The 26,727-nt window shown below is 32.5% G+C and overlaps 2 protein-coding genes across 2 annotated transcripts; one reads left to right on the forward strand and one right to left on the reverse strand.

The window, feature by feature from the left end:
- Positions 1-228: 228 nt before the first annotated feature.
- On the reverse strand, positions 229-1,421 carry LOC134705751 (uncharacterized). Its single transcript, XM_063564470.1, has one exon. The coding sequence runs from the start codon at positions 1,066-1,068 to the stop codon at positions 229-231; it is 840 nt and encodes a 279-aa protein (XP_063420540.1). The 5' UTR covers positions 1,069-1,421.
- A 6,120-nt stretch (positions 1,422-7,541) lies between these two features.
- On the forward strand, positions 7,542-26,608 carry LOC134707128 (uncharacterized). Its single transcript, XM_063566661.1, has 7 exons — positions 7,542-7,725; positions 20,628-20,870; positions 21,828-22,187; positions 22,766-22,921; positions 23,476-23,556; positions 25,429-25,501; positions 25,974-26,608. Exons 1-7 carry the CDS (start codon positions 7,665-7,667, stop codon positions 26,569-26,571), a joined length of 1,572 nt encoding a protein of 523 aa, XP_063422731.1. The 5' UTR covers positions 7,542-7,664; the 3' UTR covers positions 26,572-26,608.
- The last annotated feature ends 119 nt before the right edge of the window (positions 26,609-26,727 follow it).

The raw sequence follows: 26,727 nt of genomic DNA on the forward strand, positions 1-26,727 counted from the left end.
CATGGTGCGGTGGTAAAAATTTAGAAATACCATCCAAATTTCTGTATTTTTGCTTATTTTCCTAATTATGACGTCATTTGCACCTGCCATTGTGACGTCATTAAACATTTTTTTGTTAGATAAAAACATTTTTTTTAAATCATTGACTCATATTCTAATAATTTATGGAGAAAAATCTGCTCTCTTCGAATTTTTATTATCTTGTAAATCTGGGGCCATTTAAGGCCATTATAGCATAGCCCCTACTCCTTTCTTATTGTTTAATGACGATCTGTTGTTTTTAATTACAGCGTGTTGAGGCTCAGTTTTGAATGGTATTTTATAACCGTTTTCAATAACATCAATAATGTGTTTGTTTTCTGTAATCAATTTCCATTGACCTAAATTGACCTTGAGTCTACCAACTGGCGAGACGCATTCATGCTGAACGGTTGTATTCGTATCAATACACATCACCGAGTGAGTATTTTTAACAGTATTTACTTTTGTAGTTACAGACTTATTGCTTGAATCACTGACTAAAGGCGCAAAGCGGCCTTGTATTACATTAATATCATTAATATTATCAAAAACTAAAATTTGTGAATAAGAATTACTTATCTTATTTTTCATGTCTGGACATTCGTCTACCCAATGACCCTTATTTCCACACTTGAAACATCTTCCAGGCTTAACAGATTTGGTTTCTTTCTCTGAATTCCTGCTATAAGGTGTTGGTCTTGGTTTTCCTTTCTTAACTTTTTCCGCCTTACTCTTTCTTTCTACTCTAGATTGAGCCCTCATCATTTTCTTTTCGTCTTCCGAGTCGTCAGCGATGGGATTAGCTACGTACTCGCTGACGACTTTCCATCCAAGCTGGGAAGAGTCGGCAAGTTTTATGAGTTTTTGCCTTTCACGCACTAAGTCAATACCTTCAACAATCTTCATCTTCGCTGTCTGCACTGACTCAATTCCTAACTCTGGAGCTTCCAGGCTGGCTTTAGCTTCTTTCAGCTTGGTTAGCACTTTCACTTCATGACGATACTGGTTTTCGTTTCCTTTACGCTGGAAACTATAATTGTCAGTCATGGTTTCTTCAAGCTTGGCTATCTGAGTTTGGGAAATCTCCTGCTGTGAATGTTGTAGATTTGATTAGAAAGATGAAAGCCTACTATCCATCACTGTAGTTATGCTGTTTAGAAGATCTTGCTGTGAAGAAGAAACTGCATTTTTCACCTCGCGTAGAATAACTGCCTTAATTGAATCGTCTAAATCGGTGTCCATCTTGACCAGTTCGAAGTTGGCGAGAGAATGGTCTGATAGGGAAATAAACCCGCCAAAATGACCATTCACGTGATACTACAATTAATATCACGTGTCCATACATATATTGAAAGAACCGTTAGTACAATAATTTTCCTCTATACTTCGAAACGCGGAAAATTATAATTATACTTACTCCATCAGGTAATCAACACTTCAAAAAATAAAATTAACATAGAAACGTAATGGGAAACTTTTTTAATTATTGACCAAAAATTATGAAATTGATAGTCAGAGTTCGTATATACCATATAATAATATACATCAAGGAAAAAAATATTAATTCATAAACATGAATTTTTAAGATTTTTTTTCTGCAAATATATAGAAGTCAAATGGACAATACAATCTATCAATTTATATTATTTAATGTTTTAATTACTAGTATATATTAAGTTGTTATGGTTTCAAATATATTGTATTGATAAGTTTCTATTAATTATATCAATTATAGAAATGGATAAATGTCTGCAATTAGTCAAATCAGTCTTCATCACATATGCATTCTCTGTTTAAAACCCTAAGACTATGTTAAACAATGTCAGAAAAAAATGCACTACTGCACAAAATAGGTAAAACTAAATTCCCTGAGAAACTGACATGTCTGTTTAGTAGGAGAAATAGTAATAAGGTCCCAAATACTAAACAACTATGCTACCTGTAGGTAAAACTTGAATTTTAAACATTTCAAAACCACCTACTCATGCTGTCGATGTTCTATTCTTCGTACAAAAGAATTTAACAAGATTTCCAAACGTATGGTCAAAATGAAATCCCTAAGGCAAAATCGATCTTATTTTGACTTGGCTATTATTCACGGTTCTCATTAAGCTATTCTTGTGTTTCGGTACTTAAACAAACTGACTTTATATTTTACAGAATTACCAAAATAATATAACACAATAGATATATACGTGTTAATATACGGTCTTCAACAAAGTAAAATGACAAAAATACCGAACTCCGAGGAAAACGGAAAGTTCCTTATCAAACTGCAAAATTCAGGAACTCAAACACATCAAAGGAATGGATAACAACTATCACATTCCTGACTTGATACAGACATTTTGTGATTTAGAAAATGGCGGATTAAATCTGGTTTTACAGCTATCAAAACCTTTCACTTTTAAGACAGTCGCATCAAATTCTATTATATTGACACGCTGTGTTAACAAAACCTACAGACATTATAGGTTTTACAGCTATCAAAACCTCTCACTTTTAAGACAGTCGCATCAAATTCTATTATATTGACACGTTGTGTGAACAAAACCTACAGACATTATAGGTAAAAATCTCAAAAATAGGGCTACAGCAGTCAACATTTTGTTATAATCTTAATAACTATGGCCTTTTGGCCAGGTGAGTTTAAAAGGAAAAACTTAACAGTTAAAGTAATATTGACAAAGAAAAGAATAATATAAAACGTTTTTAAGATGATAAACAACGTTAGTACCTAGAATCTTCAATTCATTACCATCGTGTATTATTTTGTGAAAATGATACGGAACACTAGTATCTATAAGCAAGGTCTATGTATCTTTCGATGAACTTTTTCAGAAAAATAACAAGACGTTCTTTGACATACCCCTGTTTCATCAAATTTCTACTCAGTGGTGAGTAGCAGCTGCATGCTCTTGAATAACGAACATGTTGGTAAATGTATATCCAATATGCAGGCGAAGTTGGTACATATTGCTACTCAGAACATATTTCAAGGTATTTTATGCCCTTTGTTTAGACACATCTTCTATAAAACAGAGTTACGTTTATTATGTGAAAATAAACTACTCTGTTGGTAATTTAATAATAAAAGTAAAAAATAAATTAACTGACAACGTCAATATTTATTAAAGGTATCAGGCTTATAATTTGAAACGCCATACATAAGACTCATCAGTGACGCTCAGATCAAAATAGTTAGAAAGCAAAAAAAGTATAAAGTTTGCATTGAGGACCCAATATTTAAAAAAAAAGATGTGTCAAATACGGCTACGGTATTTTATGTCTGGGATAGATAAAAAAAAAACACTTAGAATTTCGAATATTTCATACTTTTGTAAACAAGATACACAAAATCCTATTAGCAATACATTTTTTTCGGTTAAGTAGACTGATTTTCAGGAGACTGCCACTGAAGGAAAAGATACTTACATAATTATCCTTTATATTATCATCACGTACATGTGCTATACATATGATATCATTTCACGGGGTTATGCAAATTTTGGTGACTATAGTTATCTTATCTCTACACCTGAACTCAAAGTAAAGGATACCACAGATGCTTCATATCTTAAATTACACCTTCAAATCGACAGTCAGCATCAGATGAGAAGTATAAACTTATAATCTTAACGACAACAGACATTACTTCAATTTCCCTTTTACATTGTACGACATCCCAATTATATATGAAGCAGTAGCACCTGAATATCCCCATTTGATACCATATTTCTGAGCTACTACTTCAATAAAGATTCTTCATATAAAGTTTTTAGTTTAGTAGGACGGTAATACTAAGGCTTCATCGTAAAGTTGACGTAGTCCCTTTCAATGTTCTACTGACGTCATCATACTTGTTGATCGTCTATGTTACGTATGACCATGTATACATAAATGTTATATTTGTCCTATTAGGTACCATTAATTCCAAGCTCTATCTTCCATTTTGACATATCAAAAATTTCTTTTGAGAGATTTACAGGTAGAATGACCAACAGGGAATGTGTCACTGAAGGAGAAGAAAATGTTCACCATTGAGTTCAAAATCATCTAACTTTAAGTTCGCTTTTTTAATAGGGTTCGTACTGTTTAATTATTAGCTTCAGTGTAATGTTTTGAGAACAGTGGTTGGTCAATTCGTCGTTGATACCTTTGACAATAGTGGTATCTGCCCAACGATATCTGTTTGTTAAGAAACCTTAGCAATTTTTTTACTTTACACACTTTAAAATATTAAACGAAACTCTGTGCAAGCACCATTGGTTACACGCCATTATTACGACAGCCCATTAGTCCGACAGCCCATTGGTCCGACAACCCAATAGACCGACAACCCATTGCTTCGACAGCCCAAAACTCCGACAACCCATAAGTCCGACACTTACAATGTATCAAGTCAAGTATCAGGGTATCAGGGTAAAATTAAATTTGTCTGTCTGTATTATTACGTTTAGATATGTATAGCATATTTTAAGAAATAACTCCGTATTATGGCGTATATATAACATAAGGCTAAGGTAGTTCGAATACTGTCTATATACTCAATTCGAAATATGTATATAGAATATAAAAGAAAAGAATGTTTCATTTTCCAAATTAAAGGATCTTTAAAGAGCATATAAATCAAGAACAACCATTGATGGTACGAGCTACTGATGAAATCCCGCCCAAACATTTCGGTAGACAGGAAGATTTTGAGTTGTGAATCCGAAAAACCATCACTCAGTATAACTGACTTATATAAACATTGAAACCAAATTTCAGATATCATTGTATTGTAGTTCAGGAGAAAAATGTGACGAAATTTTTCAACTTGGCTGTCATGTAATGAGTAATGAATTTGAAAACGCATCACACGATATAGACGACTTCAATAGACCTTTCAGAAATCCTTGTAATGTAGTTCATGAAAAAGATGCAACGAATATATTTATGGGACGGACGGACGAACTGAAGGACGAACGAACAGACGGATGGACGGACGGATGGACAGACAATGGTAAAACAGTATAACCCCACTTTTTTCGAAGCGGCGGTCTAATGTGGTCAACTTGATTGGGTCACCATTAAGACATTACAATACTAATATGATATAATTATCTTTATAGCACTATAAGCCTCAGTCACAATCGGAGCCAAGTAAAATAGAAAAAAACAACTAACATATTGATATCAAATAACAGTCAGTATCAAGACATGTACTACATAATTCAAAAGAACTAACAATGTAATCATTATTTTCACCCCATAATAGTAAAGTTTTCCTGTGTTTTTCATCGAAAATTTATCATATTTATCTAACTTTTTAAAATTCTTACGTGCTAGAAATATGGTGAAAGAGTTCCTCCCTCAAATTATTATGAAGTGAGCATTTGATTGAAAAATGACGCTTATCCTCAACTTTATCAGCAATAAGATTTTTTGATTATCTAGCAATTTCAATTCTTAATGTAATGGAAGAGCACCGATTCTGAATTAACATAAGAACTACCTTTCTTAAAATAAATGATATCTAAATATGTTTTTCTTCTTGAAAACAATCTTTAAATGAAAAATAAGTGTCAAGTTTCCAACAAAACACATAATGTACTAAGTTTTTTAAAATAAGACAATTTGACAAAAACACAAGCGGGACAAGAATGTCACACATTGTCTTAGATTATTTACTAGTTTGTTATTGGCTTTATACTGCACTCGTTCTATTTGAGCAGTCAAAATGCGTTGACTGTATATTTCTATAACATATACAGTCACTGAACCGATACATGCACTTTTCCTTATGAATATTTAAGTAGAAGTTGCCGAAATATGCATGTCCGTCATATTTGTTTTTCGTAATAAGTTGTGTTGTAAATCATCATTTCTGCTTCTCCACTAACCATAATAAAAGAGACATATTTTTCTAGATTTTAAAATAAGCTCAGGACATAAAATCTGTATCCCTACAAATATATAAAGTTTCACCACTCAGACTATGTCTGATCGATCGCTATTGGAAGTGCTGTGTACTGTCTCCGTATTTCGTGGATTCATATTCCCGAACATGATACCGTATTCATAATTGGAATTGCTCATATTTTCTGAGCAAATGTTTCGTCCTATGTGTCATCTTATTTTTTAGGATCTAGGTATGTATAATGTGTCTCTGATTTTCTCATTTTGACTGACGCCACATTAGTCCCTTATATCTGTGACAAACTCAATTTAAATAAAACTCAGATGAGTGACACAAGGGTTAGAAAGTGTTGCGACCAAAAAGGGCGGGAAATGTTATACAACTCCGAAATATTTATTTATGTAGTTAACAGTGGAGAAACCTCACTCCCCTAATACGCGAAAAGGGGGAACCGAAGATCTACTGAAAGAAGGTAGATCAAGACACACATGCAAAAAAAAAGCGACCTAGAACAGCACAGACTGATATTGGACACACAAACAACGAAATATAAAGATAAATAAAGTACATAGACACGTAAAACGAAAGTGGGACGAGGGTAAGGACTGAGCAGTTGCTATAGGCATGAGTATCAACTCCAATATACTGAGACAAATATCCCGCATGGAAAGAATAATTGTAATCAAAACGGACAACCACAAATATCAAAGAGAACGGAGTTGGTCTTTTTAGAGAAAATTTACCCATACACATAAGAAAAACGCATCAATTTGTCGGAATAACGGGCTGTCGGAGTAATGGGTTGTCGGAATAATGGGCTGTCGGAGTAATGGGCTGTCGGAATAGTGGGCTGTCGGAGTAATGGGCTGTCTGAATAATGGTTGTCGGACTAATGGGATTTTGTATATGGATATGGTGCTTAACAAGTCTTTAGTATTTGCTATTAACTTATGTGTATTTTGTGTCTGTATGAAGACATGAGCGGAAGAATGTGTTCACTACTAAAATTGTAATAAAGTTTTACTACCGTTAGAATTTTTCTCCGAATATTGCCTTTTTGCCAACAGATGTTGTTTTTAAAGGCTAGACTTAGATCAAATTAATGTATAAGTATAATTAAGATATAATATTTTATCATAGTATTTTGAGTTTTAACTGTTTGACGAAGTATTAGTAGTCTTGATATATTTGAATGCAATTGAAAATTCATGTTTTGATAATTTCTTTTGCTTGATCAAAGTAAATTTTTCGTCGCACGTACTCCATTTCACTATAATTTAAGACAAAGTAAACATTGTATTTAACAAAATGTCGAAATGTATTTAAAATGAAATAACTAATTCAGACACCCAAAAATAAAATGTAACAAGTTATAAGTCTCCTTACACAAATACTTCAAACATGCAAACTATGTTGAACTTCATCTGCATCATGTTTAGATCTTTATCGTTTTCTGTCTGCATTATTAACCAGGAAACTCAAATAATTAGCCTCTTCAGCACTTAGAACCACAAGTATGCAAAACGGAATCAAATTCCTGCACAGTGACCACACCATAATATTCCCCATTCACAACAACTATTAATTAATTGTCTAAAGGTAGTTATTCATGTATTGATCATGTGACTCACTTCCCACGTGATCCGTTTAGTTGTCTGCTAAATTCTCAGTAAATATTTATTTCGTTCGAAGGATTGAAAGTGCCTATAACAATATATCTAAGATACATGTACTGAAGAAAATGGCTTATTTTATAAAAATGTTTTTGTTTTCATTTCTGATGAGTGGAATTATCACTTTTGGTAAGTAATATATTTATTTCTGTTCCTTTGGCTACTACCAAAGTTCGGGAAAGTTTATATTTACAAAATCGTATACATACAATAGTAAAAATATATGAAAAGTCAATAAATAAATGAATGAATGAATTACTACATAAATATTTACAACTTATTGAAGAAAATGACATGATATCTGTGAAATATCACCATAACATTCATTGAAGACCTGTTGGTGACCTTCTGCTGTTGTTTTTTCTATGGTCGGATTGTCTCTTTGATACATTCCCCATTTCCATTCTCAATTTCATTATGTATTAACAGAGCGAATTTTCAATTGCTTTGAGTTATCATAATGCATGACTACTTATACTGCACATCATTGGAAATGGTTTCAAGGAAAATGATATTTTAGAGACATATCGGATCAAAACATATAAATAAATAGTGGTGACCAATGATTAGTCATAAAATGTGTTATCAACGTATCTTAACAATGTAATCAATGGAATGTGATGCAGACTTATGGATAATCGATCTGCACAATAAAGTTGTACTAAAAATCTGAATCACATTTTTCAATGTTTTATTCATAATTTATTTCAATAACTTAAGCGATAATGATACATAGTATTGGTTTTATGAAATCTAATTTCATATCATTTCCTTGCTTTCTGATACACTTCTTGTGTAGATTCTACTTAATAATGAAATCTACTACTTATATTTATATTTTTCATAATGAGAAATGATTCTCCATATTATTACGGCGACAGAGTCTACTTATGCTCTCATCTAAAGTGTGAATGAACTTTATTCTCATAAAATTACTGTACATGTCATAGTTACAGACACAATTGGTATTTACATTTATATTTACATATATCTATTATATATAAACATGCATACTAAATTAAACTTGACTTAGCTAGGAGGACTGACTTTAACATGTACTGTTTATAAATATGCATATTATTTTAAGATTGATAGTAGTGTCTGATGATTTTTACATCAATATTTTGTCTAAATATTGTCTCTCCCTTTATCCAAGTCATACTATATTGACATTTGTCACCGAGTCTGTCGTAGAACTCACATTGTAAGCATTTTTAATTGATTTTTTTTAAATAATTGAGAAATGCTATTCATACAAGCAGGTGAATTTCATTGGCCAGTTTAAGAGAACAAGAATACTTTTTCAAAGGAAACACTTTTGTGCTTCCTTCTCGTAACTAATACTATAGTTTTTCTAATGAATCACGAATACGATTATAAAGCCTACAGCATACACTAATTAAACTAGAATCGCAGTTGGAAGCGAAAGCAAATATCGACCCAGGATTTCAGATTAGGGGGGCGCAATGTTTATATACGCCCGAAAAAATTTTGAGGTTGTTTTTTAAGAAATATTCTTCTAAAGGGATGCAATGTAGGTATTTCGAACTATTGTGAGGTACAGTCAGCAAGAAATTAAAGTTTCAAGTAGAAAACACCTAAATCCAACCTGACAACAATCTACAATCACTAGTATCATGGACGGACAGATGTAAAACAATATGTTCCTGTTCCGCGAAAAACCTCTCAGTTATATGATGGCAAGGTCTCCTACAAACTTGAAAAATCTTCAACAATCTCCTAACACCAATAACTTACGCACTTACATGTAAGAGATTCATTCTGCATATCTATGATTGAGTTATAAAGCTGCAGCCCAAAACAGAAGCTGAAGATCATGCAAACATTTAATTTTGATTCTGTGTTCCTATCCAAACCAATCTACACTCAAGACAACAGCATTTCTAAAATAATTTATATATCAATATCAGGTCATAAATATCTGTCAACCAATCCTTGAAAGACATTGGTGCTGGTAGTTGTGATAAACAGAAAAACAGAAAAATCAGCCCTTGTTTGCAGATCACCAATGTGTCTTAGCCATTCAACATGGTTTCAATTATGTGAGATGAAACTGGTTCACTTAAGAATTACTTTAAACACTTCATAACACCATCCTCGACAAACTTGGTTAGGACGATGGAAATGTAAAGAGTTGACAGATAGACGGGCGGAAGCAAAGTGAGACAAGACAGATCACATCAGCTCACATGACCAATGCTAGATACTAGAATTAGATTTTGCACACGAAAATTTCCAATTTTCGCCGTGATTTTCAATTGTCCTTTCATAATATGTTTTTACTTTTTGGATTTTTTCGAGGTCGTGCCAGACTTTATATATACTGTGTTCGCCACAAACCACTAAAATCAGAATGAGATGCATTTACGAAGTTATTTTGATTTTGTGGGGATCCCGGCCATGCATGTAATACGGTATACATAATTCGGCACTTCGATTATCAAAGAAATTGATTATAAAAACGGCAAATACAATGTAACAATTTTTTGTACTTTAACTGCTAAAATATTTTTTTTATTTTTCAATCAGACACCTTCCTTTGAAGTATATAATATTTATAGAACTTGATAAAATCGTAGGTCAGTTGATTAGTAAACACGTTGATTCTGTTACTAAGTTGCTTAGTATAGAAAGTCCCTGGTTAAACTGACTGTTTTATATACTTTGAATGTTAAGAAGGAAGGGTTTCTTTTGATACTGAAACAACTTGAAGACAACCCATACTTTTTAGGGGGGCGCACGCCCGCCACGCCCCCGCCTAAATCCGCCCCTGGGACTAGCTAGAAACGTAACCAGATAGTAATTTTTAAACAATTATTGCACATGTATACATTTTGTACAACAACAACAACAATTGTACAAAAAAACACTATTGCTGTAATATTTTGAAATTTTGTAGAATTCAAAAAGTCTTCACTTTTTATGGTTTCCATGGTAATGGTAGCCATTTTGAAAATTCAGAAGTCAAATTTTCATTCAAACATGCCAATTATGATTTCTGTAGTTTCAATCATTTTGAAACATTTTGAAATATTTCGCAAACTTGCTGTTTTTATGGCGCCATTTTGAATATTTCAAAGACCGTTTGCACATCATCACATTCCGGGCATTCCGGGTAATACAACAAGTTACATTAATTTGGGTCTTATTAAAAAAAAAATATGGTAAATTATAATGGGTCACATTTCGTCAAAGTTGCGCCATAATTTTTCAATCCATTTCCGAAACTAGGTTCAATAAACTAGTACAAAGATGTTATAGGATGCTCTTTTTAAATTTTAGTTTAGAAGTTTCCATGGAAACGATGGTCATTTCGCAAGATCTAAAGTCATTTGCATGTGCACATGCAACTTCACTTTTGGGTCCTCGTTATTGTAAAATTCTATGAACATATTGTCATTCAATTCCAACAACTATAGTCTGGAATAGCATTAAGCAAAAGAGACATCTTAGCAGTCAACTTCTCCGGCATGCAAACATACCAACGTTTATGCAAAGTATTTGGTTGACAATGAGCATTGTGTATAAAAGTAACTACAAAGGACAACCAAAATTTAACATATAATAGTTACCCTTCATGAAGGCATGTATTTCTGTATATGACATTTGAATAAAGTAAGATTTTGGTTTGTACAAAAATGAATCCCAACACTTGTAGAAAAGAAGCAGCTAGAATTCCAATATTAAACAATGCAACAGACTTTTTATTCTTGAATTTCGATTAAAATATCACCAGACGCACCCTCCAAAACAGAAAAAAAAGTATGTGAAAAAAACCCAAAAGGGTGGTCTAGTCTGAGTGATTACCATTTATTTCAAAAATAAGAAATATAATGATTTAAATTTACACTTAAATGTGGTAAGGTTATATTTTTAACATTATCACGTGTACAAGTGAGAGTAAACCATAAAGTTGTAACTAGTATAAACAAAATTTATGACAGGAAACTATACTCTGTAAGATTATTTATACCCAAAGCGCGTGTTGCTTCATTGTTTGAAGGTGTAAATTGCAGTTATAAAACTATGAATGCCATAGTATAATCTTTCTTTAGATTTATACTCTAAAAACTGATAACTAAACCTTATTTACCTCAAGATTTACAAGGAAAATAAAATGTATCTAATGAATAAAGTAACAATGCTTTCGTTTTTAGAAAACAAACAGGTTTTCAATCTTGTTTTTGGTTGTATGTGTTATTGTCGTGTTGTGTTTTTTTTTGGTTTGAAGCCGACTTTACGGTATAATTATTGGTTGCTCGCAAATAGTGTGACGATCTCAGACGCTGCAGAAAGATACACAGGCCTGTTCAACTAGTGAAGCTGGTCATGTTGTCATGGAAAGTAGAAGTTCGATGAATATTTGCATTTTTGGATATCATATTAGAAAAATATGGTTGGCATTTGGCTTCAACAATTTAAGTTTCAATTCTGATCTGTTCAACAGATAATAAGGAATAAAGGTTTGACCGTCAACATATGAATTGAATATCTTTTATTTCATGAACACTGATTCGCATTTAGCTTTCCAGTCTGTAGATCAATAATTGGTATATGACTGTCCCAAGTCAGGAGCCTGTAAAATACTGGTTGTTGTTTGTTGCAGTGTTACATATTTGTTTTCGTTCACAGTTTTGAAATGAATAATGCTGTTAGTTATCTGGTTTCAGTTGTTTTAAATTTGACATGTCGGAGTCATGATTTATAACTTATTACGTGGTTTTGCTCGATGTTGTTAGTCGTACGGTGATGTATAGTTCGTAACTTTTACGTCATTTAGTCTCTACTACTGGCAAGTTTTTCCATTGGCATTAGGGCTACATTTTCTTAATTCAGTATGATTCTGACACCGGTATATCTGTTGTATATACCGGAATATCCTCTGGTGACGACTACATTAATGTAACTATGCAAAGAAAATGATTTTTAATCGTGCTAAGATTTCAACATCATACACGTATGAAAGTCTTTTTTTCAGATTTATCAAACAGAAACTTAATTAACTTGTTGGCCTGGGTAATTTTTTTATTTAACGGAATAATTACAGCTATGCAGTTATTTGTTGTATGTTTGGAATGTCTTTTTATGAAATGCTTTTTTAGAGTCGACATAATCAAATTTACACGCATCTTGGCTTAATGTTTGCCCTTAGCAGTGTTATAAATGAATATGTAAGTGAACGGTTAATATTAAGGTGTATATGATTCATACAAAATATCTCGCAAGAAAATTGTTTAATAATTCTTAGTATACAGAACAAATGATAAATCATGCTGGTAAAATGTAGGAAATTATCCATTAAAACATTGACCTCTTACACATTGCCAAGGTTATGCTATTTAAAATCTCACATATTTATAAAACCATTAGATTGATTGATTGATTGATTGTTGGTTGCTTAACGTCCAGTGGCAAATATTTCGAAAAAAACGCTGTATGTCTAGTGTAATTAAACGGTTGGTCTTTAGAAAAATCCCTAACGAGAGATGTGTTTATAAAACACGTTGTTCGAATGAAATCGTTATTATAGTTCTTACCAAGGCTGCTTATCCTTGATGAAAAAATCTGCAAAACTGCTGGTGGCATGCTTAGAATGTCAATTCCGATTTAATATATATTTCTATTGTAATAGTACCAACCAACTCCCTCTACTAAAATTAACTTTAGACCATATTGACTGCTCCTAAAGACTTCTGTTTTTACATTTGGCCTTCAGTATTCTTGATGGAGTTTGTTCCAGGGACAAGTGTCTGGTCCATTTGTCACTTTGAAGAATAAAATAATTAAACTAGTAAGCACACAAATATTGGTATTATGTATATATAAAAAAAAACACGGATGTCCAACTTGCACTATCATTTTCGATGTTCAATGGACTGTGAAATTGGGTAAAAAATCTTAATTTCATATTAAAATTAGAAAGATCATATCAGAGGGAACATGTGTACTAAGTTTCAAGTTGATTAAACTTCAGCTTCATCAAAAACTACCTTGACCAAAAACTTTAACCTGTACTTCTCACTTTCATTTTCTATGATCAGCGAACCGTGAAATTGGTGTCAAAAGTCGAAGTTGGCTTTCAAATTAGAAAGATTATATCATAAGCAACATGAGTACTAAATTTCAAGTTGAATGGACTTCAGCTTCATCAAAAACTACCTTGACCAAAAACTTTAACCTGAAGCGTGACAGACGGACGCACGGAAGGACATACGGACGAACGAACGGAGGGACACATAAACCAGAAAACATAATGCCCCTCTACTATCGTAGGTTGGGCATAACATTAATTAGTTTTCGCTAGGCAATATTTCAAGAGTATGCATCACATCAACATTGACAAGTTTTGCTTATAATCCAGTATGGGACATTTCAGTAACATGCAAATCACTTACTTTGGTATTCATATCAGTGACACTCTCTTACACTTTAAGACATTTCAGTTTTTGTAAAACAACCTCCCTTAAGCTTTTTAATCTATATCATTAAAGCACTAAATATGCTCTTTTTGACTTCGTTATAACTATGTAAATGTATATGTTAAAAGCAAAGCATAGTTATAATTCCAATCTGAAACCTTCGTCGTATAATAGGCTCAAATGGCATGTATCCAAGTCTTTCAAAGTTCGAAGAGAAAAGCAATTGCATTCATTGCCAGTTTCTCAATGATGAATTCTATGACGAAAATCTCAATTATTAAAAACTCGTAACAGGTGGTATAACGGATAATAATATTTATAAACTTCAAAGAAACTATGCATTATAATTGCAATGCAATAAGTGGAAACATCACCAGGTATCGTCTCACCTGTATTCAGTTTTCTCTTGAAAAAACCCTGATATATATTATTTAATTAACAGCTTTGCCAATTTTACGTCGTAGCTACAATCCCCTTCCCTTTCATAAATTTGACCTACCGAATTAGACTATTTACCGGATTTGTAATCACATAAGCAACACGACGGGTGCCGCATGTGGAGCAGGATCTGCTTACCCTTCCGGAGCACCTGAGATCACCCCTAGTTTTTGGTGGGGTTCGTGTTGTTTATTCTTTAGTTTTCTATGTTGTGTCATTTGTACTATTGTTTTTCTGTTTGTCTTTTTCATTTTTAGCCATGGCGTTGTCAGTTTGTTTTAGATTTACGAGTTTGACTGTCCCTTTGGTGTCTTTCGTCCCTCTTCTTTTACTATCAATTATCTTTAATTTGTTTAATGCAACCATCGTTCCTTTGATGGGTGTGGTTATGGTTTAGGTTTTTCTGACAGAATTTTATTTGTATAGTACCAAGACATTTTTTTTTGGCATTTGAAATCAGTGTATTTTAATTACATACGACAAGTTTGGTTAGAAGAAAATGTAATTGAACAATATTAGAATAGCATATCGGAAGAGAATAGGGGTAGTATTATAGATTACAAAGTGTTTCAAACTTCGATAGTTTTTGTAAGCTAAACTTCTTCCGAAGATGCACTTACCTTTTCTGTTATGTTACGCTATATATACAAATAACAAGTTTGTACCTGAAAAAATCAAAATAAATTTTCTGCGATGAAACTCTGCAAGTTTTGTATCTTATTTAAATAAATAAATGTATTTTAATGCAATCAGTGATGTAGGAATCATCTCTCTTTCACGCAACCAATCCTTCATAATCAACAGGTAGATAACAAGTGGTAAAACCCTGCACGTGATGAGTTCTGCAGACGATAGATGACGTAAAGAGAGCAAACCAAACATATTCTGCTGACTGTAATAGACATATTGTAATTATTAATACACAAAATGTTATATTATTTGATATTCGAACAGATTTTTTTTGAAAATTTAGGTTTATTCTGAATTTAACCCAAGAATTAAAGGCAAAACTGTTTTCCCGGTGACTTGTCTTTTGTTAAAAACTGTATATTAACCTTTATATGTCGTGTGCCTGGTTTGTCGCTAGGTGGCTGTCTTATTGACGTATATATTAAATCTCCGTTTATATGTGCAAGCTTACCGTTAAATAATAAGTATATTACCTAAGACCAAAAAGTTGTCATTTTTTTTTGTCAAAACAAATTGCTTACTTTCTGATTTGTTGGCTCTTGTATAGCCTAGCCATCGAAGTACATGTATCTTCTAGACTGTACCGAAGGAAAAACTTTGTAACCTTAGACATTGTCTGAACAGATATATGCAGACTTTACAAGCCTTACTTGCACAATTATGATTAAACCATATCCTATATGTTCTTTTATAAGCAAATTAAGATTGTTTATGTAACTATGTTCACATCCCTTTCACTTAAGAGTGCAATCTTAAGCCACTTTAACTAAATAGATGTCCCTGCTGTTACCAGTAAAACAGTAGTCAAAACACTTACCGAGCGGCGGCAAGTATGTCAACAATCTTAGATCATATTTCAATCAATTCTAAGATGACTGTCTGCCATTGTAGTGTTTTAATGACAATCGTATTTCCCTTTCTAGCGAAGAGTATAAGATTTACGTCCTTCACCAATTTAGACAAAATCCGTGGGAAATTTCATTCATCCAATTAAAACATAAACACATATACATGTCATGTGACCAACAAGGATGCTAACTTAAGAATGATCGAAACAATGCAAAGACGACAATATATTAAACTAAAACGTAATACTATACTTTAAACGATACGAATCCAAAGATCAAACCTCTTCAGACATCGTGGGGGTGGAGGCGACAGGGTTCCTTGTGACATGTTGTATAATTGTCTCATTGGAAGTCATACCACATCTTATTATTCTACAAGGCTCAAGTATTAATTTAGATAATGTTAAATCATTAGAACTAGAGGTTCAACTTACAAAAAAAAAACGGAATCTTTTGTTAAACCTGAGTAAAGAGACTTTGTTGAAAAGTAAAAAGCTACAAATAACATTTCAGGTGCATATTTCTAGAGAAGACAGTCATGTCCAAGAATTTTAAAAAGATGTCCAACTTTCTTAAAGTTGTCACTACAATTTTTATGTTCACTAAATTCATTTATTCATAAGTTTAAACCACACAGGAATCGCACACATATAACATGATAATATAGTTGCCAAAGAGTACAAATCATGCGAATAAGTATTGTTATAAAGCCATCCTCTTCTCTGACTTCGATATACAAGCTTAACACAGCTGATGTGCAATTTTTTTTTTGTAAAGCACGTGCTTGAATTATTGTGAATTATTGCATTTGAAAACCTTCCATGATGCCATGCTGTTATTAACTCATTAAAATGTAAGCAATAGATATTTTTGTTTCGTTTTTATGTTGTTTTTTTCTTTATCAATGTGTTAAACGGAAATATAAAAAAGACCTGAACAGTTACTGTTGATCGATTTGAAAACTAATTTGTTAATATTATGATGTTTTGGAGGTGATTCTCTCTGTTTAACGCTCAAAGTTAACCGCAATAAGATTTAAAAGCTTTCGTTGGGTTTTTTTTGCATTTTAAATAAAAACAACCCGTTTAAAACTGTCCAACTTGTAACTAAAATCCATTATAACACTTAAAATAAAAAGTAATTTGAAATTCTAGTAATCTGATGTTACAATAATTACACATCTTTCTGTCTTTTTGTAAAGCGTCCTATGTCATGAGAGAAACAATGTTACAAGCGTAGCAAAAATAGACAACAAAGATACGGAACCATACCAAAATGTTCATATATTTTATATGGATGTCTGTAACTAAATGTGTTGGATGTGTACTAATTAATATATTTGTCTGAAAAAAAAACCCACTGTGTATTTATAATTCGAGATTGACTCATACAACTTTTAGTAACTGCGAGTACTCATACTTTTTTTTAAATTATTATATTTTTTTTGTGTTTTGCGTAGATCTAATGAATCAAGTTTTTATTTGGTAGTCTAAGTACTTGCTACCTGCCATTACACAGCGGTTTAGGCAAGGAGATCTGAGTGCTGATAAACATGTTAAATTGCTTACTTTACGGTGTGGGTTTTGCTCATCGTTGAGGGCCATAAAGTAACCTACGGCTGTTTACATCCTTGTCTTTGGGCTCTGTTGGCAATCATACCACACACCCCTCTGTGTTAATAGTGAAGGAGAATACGCTTTTTAAAATACACTAACGTAAATCCCTTCTACTAAACCAAAGTCAACACTTTATTAATAAAATTACTGAGACACTTCTTACAATATTGGTGATAAAAATATTACACGGTATATGTAATAAAAATTAACAAAAAATATAAAAAGCATAAAACACTTCAACAAAAGAAAATATTCCCCGTCCTCAGACTAATAAAACAAGAAAACAATTATATTACGAATATTATTCGGGGAATATTTTTTATTACTTTTAACAAGAGCTTCCTGTTTCTATGTCTCTATTGATTATGATATTAAGATAAGTTATTATAAATTACTAGAACAAGCTGTTAGTATTACAGAACAGTCAACCAACTTGAATAAGAAGACATATGCATATCAATGTTTTGTCCTGTTGGGTATGATTGCAAATAAGCCACTCTCCACCAGTGGCCAAATGATGTAAAAGTTGTGTAATCATAGATTATAGTAAACAATTCTCCCGTTCACTAAAATGCAATCCCATTACTGGAATTAAATTTATACCGGGTTCATTTTTATAAATCCGAAGCTTACGTATATCATTTAGTGAGAGCAAACATTTAACTTAAAAAAACAGGGGTCGGTTTCACAAAATAACTTACGACTAAGATTGGTCGTAAGTATACTGAATTGCTCTTGGGTTACGATAAATCTTAGTCGTAAGGTATTTTGTGAATCCGACTCGAGGCCCAGGTAGGAGCCCTGGGCGGAGGGCATTCTTTTTTTTTAGTCAGTTTTTTATTTTCGCCCAACGCGCTACCCAATTAATTTTTTGTTTTCGACGCTTGCAATCAAATTATTTTTTTCAAAATTTAACACTATAAGGTTTTGGGGGAAATCTGCATTCAAAATATTTTTTGGTCATCTGCTTGACCATAATATTTTTGTCATCAAATTGGGGATCAGAATATTTAAAAAGAAAAAAAGAAAAACATAAATGGAAATTTGTTCGTGTATGACTACATCGCCGCGTATAAAAGAACATGACATTTTATTCTTATTGTACTATGCTTAGTGTAAGTTGTCATTTTGTAAACTTAGGGAGTAAATCTGGACGCAAAATAGTGCGTAGATGCCTAAGAAATCTGTATTTACAAGATATTATACAATATAAATATCTGAGATACCAAGGATACAAAGCTGAGTTCGTACTTATTTTTTTATCTCACGATTCCTTCTTATCAGTTATTTGGCAGATAAGGAGTGAAATCAAAGTATAAACATCTGAAAATAACATTTAATTGGTTTTACAGAAACATCTTCTAGAAGAAGTTTTCTACGTAGTTATCTAAATACTAATTAATTTGTTACTTTGCCATTAAAATTCACATTCCCGTTTTTTCCCCTGATGAACAACCATTCGACAGATTTTGATATCATTTGGTACACCCCGTCTTTCCACTTATTCATTTACAGAAAATATAAACAATATTTTTTTTCATGCCAGTATTTATCATAAAGCAACAAAACCACAAGAACATGTACAAGTACAACAGTACTAAAAATCGATTCAAAGAAAGCTCACACCTACTGAAAATATCAAGTATCAAGTATTTTAATGATCTGCTGGTATATACATGTACATAAAGACGCAATGATTTAGCAACAGTGAAAGATACTGTGTCCGAACACAAGTCATTCATTTCGTGACAAAATCACTTGGCCTAAGATTCCAAGGAGAACTAAAAACGAAGTCGGTAAAAATGTTTGACTAACTAAAATAAACCGAGACATGAATTTAAATTTCTTGCGTACATTTGGAAATTATAGCTTTAAAGCTTCAGAAAAATGTTTTATAATAGATATGTCTTAAAGCAAAGCAAGATTAATTGGGGGGGGGACTGATGCATGATAACAGGCTACTAAATGTCTCAATTATCATGATTATTTGCTTTGGAAAAAAAGTACTTGTCATCGTTGTGATGTCTATGTTTTATGCCTGCATGTGTGGACATCTGGATCTTTATCTTATCTCTGGTAACTGTATGCATGATAGAGCATAACTAATGGTTAGTATTTATAATCTGACTTTGATGTGAAGTCTCTCACAACATCATAGACAAGTACTTTCTGATTACCTTTGACATGCATACACACAAGTTTCCCTTTCATTCACTTTCTAAAATACTATCTAGTGACTGAAGATAGTCAAAATTTAAACAATGTTCTATAACATAACAAATGATTACGAACAATGTATCAATACATCCGTAACGGCGTTGTAATCAAAGAGAGCTAACTCAATACACCAAGTACATCGCTTGATATTTCCTTCTTTAGTCGACTTTTACATGCATGTAGCATATGTGAATAGAAGCATCCAAGTTTATTTTCAAATACTTTATACTACAGTAATACATGGAAGTACAAAATGTTCAGAGAGTAATTAAAACAAGAAATTCTGGACTAGCTAAAAAATACAGATACATGTATTTCGTTTTAGATTTTATTCAATATGGATAATTTGAAATATTTACAAAAGTTAACTTGTCTCCCACAACACACGCAGATAATATGTAACAATTCGTAAATGGCAGTTTAGATAGTTGTCCGGTTGACATTTTGAAGTCAATTTTCATTTGAAAATACACAAATCAGTTATTAATTCATTCTGAAAACGATATTCAAATTAAAAAAAAAAATATAAAAAGGCAAATCTTTATCTTTATTTAAATCTCAACTTCAAAACGTATTACCCACCCTGTGCTCCATAGATAGTGCTCTTCGAAATGAAGTATAACCAGACTTAAGAATTTGATGTAATACATTATAATTTCATTTTTCTGTTCAAGTTATTAATATCTTTTACTTCATGGATGATGCATTTTCGCCTAGCAATTTCAATGGCATCTTATTAATTTATATTAAAAGGTTAAACGATGCTTTATGTTTTATTTCAGTGAGTTGTACATTGTGTGGTGTAAAGATATGTAGAAGACAATACAGAGACAGTGATTATATAGAATGTAACACAGGACGAATATTGATAGAAAATGTTACACAGATAGACACAACAGAGGATGAATGGGCGCTCAAAAGTCTAAGACGAATTTGTACTGGCAAAACTACTAAATGTGATGTACATCAAATATGTCAAGATCCAAGGATTCAAAACCTGCGTGTTACATACACGTGTAACGATCGTAAGTGTCATAATAATTATATACATTAGAGATACTGTGATGACAGCAGTATGCTTTATGACAAATCTACAAAATATGTAAAAATATCTTTCTACTTATTGCAGACTAAACTTTACGTTGTTTATTACAAATAATTGGATGGATTCATAATTAATTTCGCCAAATATAAAAAAAGAAGATGTGGTATGATTGCCAATGAGACAACTCTCCATAAGAGACAAAATGACACAGCAATTCACAACTATAGATCATATTACGGTCGTCAACATTGAGCAAAGCCAATACCGCATAGTCACCTATAAAAGACCCCGAAATGACAAATGTAAAACAATTCAAACGAGAAAACTAACGGTCTAACTTTATGTTAAAAAATTAACCAAAACAAATTAGTAACACATTAACAAAGGAGAACCACTGAATTACAGGCTCCTGACTTGGGAAAGACGTTTCAATGATCGGAAAATATGATTTAGTTTGATTTAAACTATTAGCATAAAAACAGCTATTTTTATCAAAGTCTCGTTTGTTTCTCCTTATTTTTGCTACCGACCATTTTTGATAGTCTTTGACTGAAAAGGTCTTTTAATAAAAATATGAAATTTTAATACACTTAATTTTACTGATAAACTCGTGATAATACTTAATCCATCAACACCAAATGATGTAAAAGCAGTTGTTTCTTTTATGAAAAAGTCATTAGAACTGAGGAAAGGAGAACAGTAACTGTTTTTATCATATTTCTTATACTATTGTCGAGTTTTCATTATGTTCCATTATGTTTGTTTGTCAATGTATTTGCCACCACCAAAATTGGTTTATGTATGTTTTGCAAATAAAGAAAGTATAAAATAACATTTTTTTTTATTTTTAGTTTTCCGCTCTTTGTTCGGGTTATTGTATCTTTGACACATTCCCCATTCCCATTCTCAATTTTATTTTAATATAATATATTGACAGTGCCAAATTCAGAACCAGCAAAAACGTGTACCAGTGGCATCAAAGTATTGACCCAAAGTAAAGGCTTCATCTTCAGTCCTAGATACCCAAATATAGTAATCCTGTCATGTTCCTGGATGGTTGTTGTTCCAGACAAACATTTCGCTATCCTCAGACTTCATGATTTGATGAGACCTAGTGTGGACAGAGACAGTGGATTACAAATCAGAACAACCCGTAACTGCCCCAACAATGACATCCCACCAGGACTGGTATATGAAATGAAAGGTCACACCAATGTTTACCAGGCATGTGGTGACGTCGACATCGATCTTGTTACCAATGGTATTTCAGGCTTGAGATTCTGGATATCATATGAAGGTAATACTTAAATCAATTAGAAAAAGAAAAAAGTATCAATTAGAAAAAGCAAAAAGTATATTTCGCCACATACTATATTGTGTAGGTCGTGTATTAAAGATGAGATCTAGAGTTCAATCATAATTGCAATAAATCACTTCAGTAAGATTGAATTTCCCAAGTTTATATACCCGACTTCTTTCCGTACAAAATTATTATAATTTGCCTTTTGACGAAGGAGTCAGCTTTGGGTCGGGTTCAGCATTCTATATCATTTTTATCTCTCAGTCACGTACAGTACATATTTTAATTAGATTATCTCTCAAGTAAATATTTGTCATAGCTGGGAGTCTATAGAGTTTTAAATATAATACCTAAATACTTTTGACATGACGCATACTCCGAACGGCAATAACATATTTTTTCATAGAAACAGATTTTTTTCTTCATACAGAACGGAATTACACGAAAACTAAAGTGCAGTATGTTCATATAAATGCTTATATAAAGATGTTTATTATATAGATGAAACAAATAAGAGTATAAGTAATTGTTCGAAGATTATGTAAATCGTCAACCCTTTAGATTATTCCTTTCAGTAATACCTTTGGCACGAAACATCAATGTAGAATATAAAGCAATGTATTCATGTCCTGACGGCACGAGACTGGAGCAGGAATCACAACATGCACTAGTGATGCAACCTGATATACCTCCGATCCTTATCACAAGAAAGATTAGCTTCATCAATTCAAGTGAGTTAAGACATTAGATTTTCATTTACCTGTTTAGGATTCAAAATCAAAAACTGAAAAAAAAACAAATTACACACACATTTAAGTAGTCATTCAAAATTTGGTTGAATATAAGTTAATGAGGAAAATTTACAATAGAGTAATGGACGGTAAACATATGAACACATTAAAAAGATCGGTGAAAGAAGCCGGTAATCGTGACCTTTTTCATTTTATATAATATTTTCAGTAATTTTTCAACAACTGAGGAGTCCTGTGGATTTTCATCTAGACATTGAATACAGTCTATCTTCTATTTTATATTTTCCGAGACTCATATATTATTCAGATACATGCATAGTGTTATAGACAGCATTTTAAAACCAATGGTACCACGTAAAAGACAACTATATAGCTAGCAGATGTTCAACTCCCACTATTTACATTCAACAAACCACAAAATATGCGTGGACAAAAACAAAAATAATCTATGAGTGACAACACAACATGTATGCACAAAAAGTCCAGTTTGTTTTTATACTTTACTACTTGCAAACGATATTATTTTAATTCAGCTGTACGAACTGATAATGAAACAGCTGTTGAAACCATTGAAAGAAAAGACTCAGAACAATTTAACACAGCAGAGAGAATGAGTAAGTATATATGTTTACCTAAATCAAGAGCCAATGATATAAAGAATACATTTGTACAACTAATATGCAATTTTGTACTCTAAAATTTGATAACATGGACAATAGAAATAAACACTTTCACCAAGTACCATTGATCCAGCATTCCTAACCGATTAGGAGCTTCTCTTATTTCGAGCATTACAATTGTCTATCTAAGTTTAAATGCCATAACAAAATGGAATAGCTAGATGACATAACAAACAGGAATAAACCGGTATTGTAATTGTAAACGAATTCAAAGTTAATGTTTCCCTAATATTGCATTGCATCTCAAAACAAACTGATCCTAATTCATATATATAGTGAATTTGTTTCTTTATATTTGATTATGCATGTTACCAAATGAGATGTTGGTACCCTGTGTTTATTGTTGTGTGGAGACAGTAGTTTTCGACACTTTTGAAGAAAATATAACAAATTCAAAATAAATAAGTCCGTAAAAACTGACAATATAAAACGTATTCAATCAACGGAACGAGTGGAAAACAATCAAAACGAAACAAGGTCCCGAAATCACATATATAAAACAATTCTTACGAGAAAACTAACGGCCTCATTTTTAATGTACAAAAAAGGAACGAAAACAAAAGTATAACACAACAACAAATGACAACCATTGAATAACAGGCTCCTGACTTGGTACATTCACATACATACAGAATGAGGCTGTGTTAAACATGTTACCGGGATCAAAACCTTCCCCTAACTTGGAACATCGGTGTAACTGTACAACATAAGAAAGAACAGATGAAAAGGCCTTCATCGTCAGATGGATAAATATAGATACATCTAACAAAAACCTGGAGTGAATGTGGCCATTTATTTGTATATCCCAACAACAAAAAGACAAAAAGTACAGATCTGAGAGTACTAATTTTTACTGACAGCCATTTCAAAGCCAATGACAACTAATATAAGAAACCATGCATCTAAGACTACCTTTAATTTAAACCTAGCTAGGCTATCTACTTGTATGATAGTTACATGTTTATTGTTCCAATATACCGACCGTGCAAGGGCCGTATAGCCAGTCAAGGTCGTTAAATACTTCCATTTGTTGGTCCAATATATCGACAACATGAGGTAAACAAAATAGACCAAAAACTTTTCCGACTTTTTTAAAAATAAATTCAAAAATAGCAACCATATTAAAAAGAAAGCCTCATTAGCAAAGTTGAAAAAATGGAAAATTGTATAGAATGGTATAGAATCATATTCAAAACAGTGTGGTCCTGGCCATTGATTGACGACCTAAATTATCCCATTGACTGGGACAGATTAGGTGAACGTTTGTCTGTAACGACCATTGCTCACTTCTTACTTATTATAGAATTTAAACTGTGGGGTCACCAAAGGTTCTTAACGCCTTTAATAATAAAATGATTCGAAAAATTAATCAGGAATAACCTTTATGTTTTGATTTATATTATTGATATAAATCAACACATCGTATTATTCCGGATTCGTTTTTCGAATTGCTTTTTTTAGGTGTTGAGAACCTTTGTTGACCCCACATATTCAGTGTCTTTAAACAAGTACATAGTGAGCAGTGATTGTTTACGACAAACGTTCACCTAATCTGTCCCAGTCAATGGGATAATTTAGGTCGTCAATCAATGGCCAGGACCACACTGTTTCGAATATGATTCTATTTTCAAACCAAGGTACGGTCATTACATCCCCTTTGAACCCGTCACTGCAAATGTGTATTTGTAAGAACAAAGCCTTGATAAATGTATTGACATCTTTATCATTGTTAATTGCATGTATTTTATTTTTATGTAACATCAGCAAACAAGTCAATAACGATCATACAATGTATTTGTTTTTCAGTATTCTACGTTGCCATAGCCATTGCATTCCTGAGTGTCCAAGCACTTATAATTGTGGTCGTTGTTTGTATAAGGTAAGCACTTTTAACAAGACAATTGACAAGTCAGCATTATGAGATGGGATATGGTTGCAAAACAAACAACACGTCATTGAGAGTCACCAGCCAAATTTTCCAAAAAAATTAAACTATTACTATGTGTCATTAATATAATTCACATACTGACCGTCTTTTAAATGGGAGGTTAGATATATATAAAACAAGGTTTAATGAACAATTTTCCACATGAGAAAATGTCTAAACAAATCAGGAATAAGACAATTGTTTTCCATTCGATTGATGTGTGTGAGCGTTTGATATTGACATTTGTTGTCAGATTTTCCGTTTTGAATATTCATAAGACCTTGCTATTTCTGTGATTTTACTTTTAAGTTTACCAAGTGTACACAATTGTGTTTAGGGCATATAAAAATTGATGTCTTCAAAGCTGCAAATACAATGATAATTTCTCTTAACTAAAGATAAAATTTAATGTTATGTTTTTCAGAAGGCAAAGACACCTCAAAGCTAATGGACCAATTATCGACCATTCTTCCATACCATCAACATTCCCGTCACCCTTCAATCGTCCGCTACCACCAGTTCAGCCACAGCATCACCAACTTTCAAATTCTCCATCTTTAATGGACGGATACGGTATTGTTGCAGACGAGATTGATGAAAGTTGTTATGAACAGAGTTTTGGGTCGTCTGCTTATGCAGAAGTGGACGACACTCTACCTTATAGGTCAAATATAAATGAATATAGTATGGATAAACCTAAACTTCATGATACAGTGGAGAATGTTTATTCTGAACTAAAAGACAATGAACGAGGTGGTTATTGTGAAATAGCTGACACTGTATGGCATAATGGACCATTACCTCGAAATGATCAAGCAAAATTAATCAAGCCTGATACTAAAGTACGCCGAAGTCAGTGTTCAAATTACAGCGGCAAATCAAGGAAATCTTCCTGTGATGGACCTTTCTCACATTTTGATGAACATAGAAAATCTCACATAACATGCAGTGAACAATCCGATTCCGAGGACAGTTTGTTTGGTAACGAACAATATGATTATATTCAATCAGTACATGTGTGATACTATTAATAAAACTTGTGATATCTCCGAAAAGTTATATGGTGGAGTTTATATTTTTCATTTTATACAATTCTATCATTATCGGTTCTCAAAAGCAACTTCAACCTTCATAATAAAATTGAGAATGGAAATGGGGAATGTGTCAAAGAGACAACA

This window comes from Mytilus trossulus, chromosome 2, assembly GCF_036588685.1.
Source record: "Mytilus trossulus isolate FHL-02 chromosome 2, PNRI_Mtr1.1.1.hap1, whole genome shotgun sequence".
In the NCBI taxonomy this organism is placed as follows: Eukaryota; Metazoa; Mollusca; class Bivalvia; order Mytilida; family Mytilidae; genus Mytilus; species Mytilus trossulus.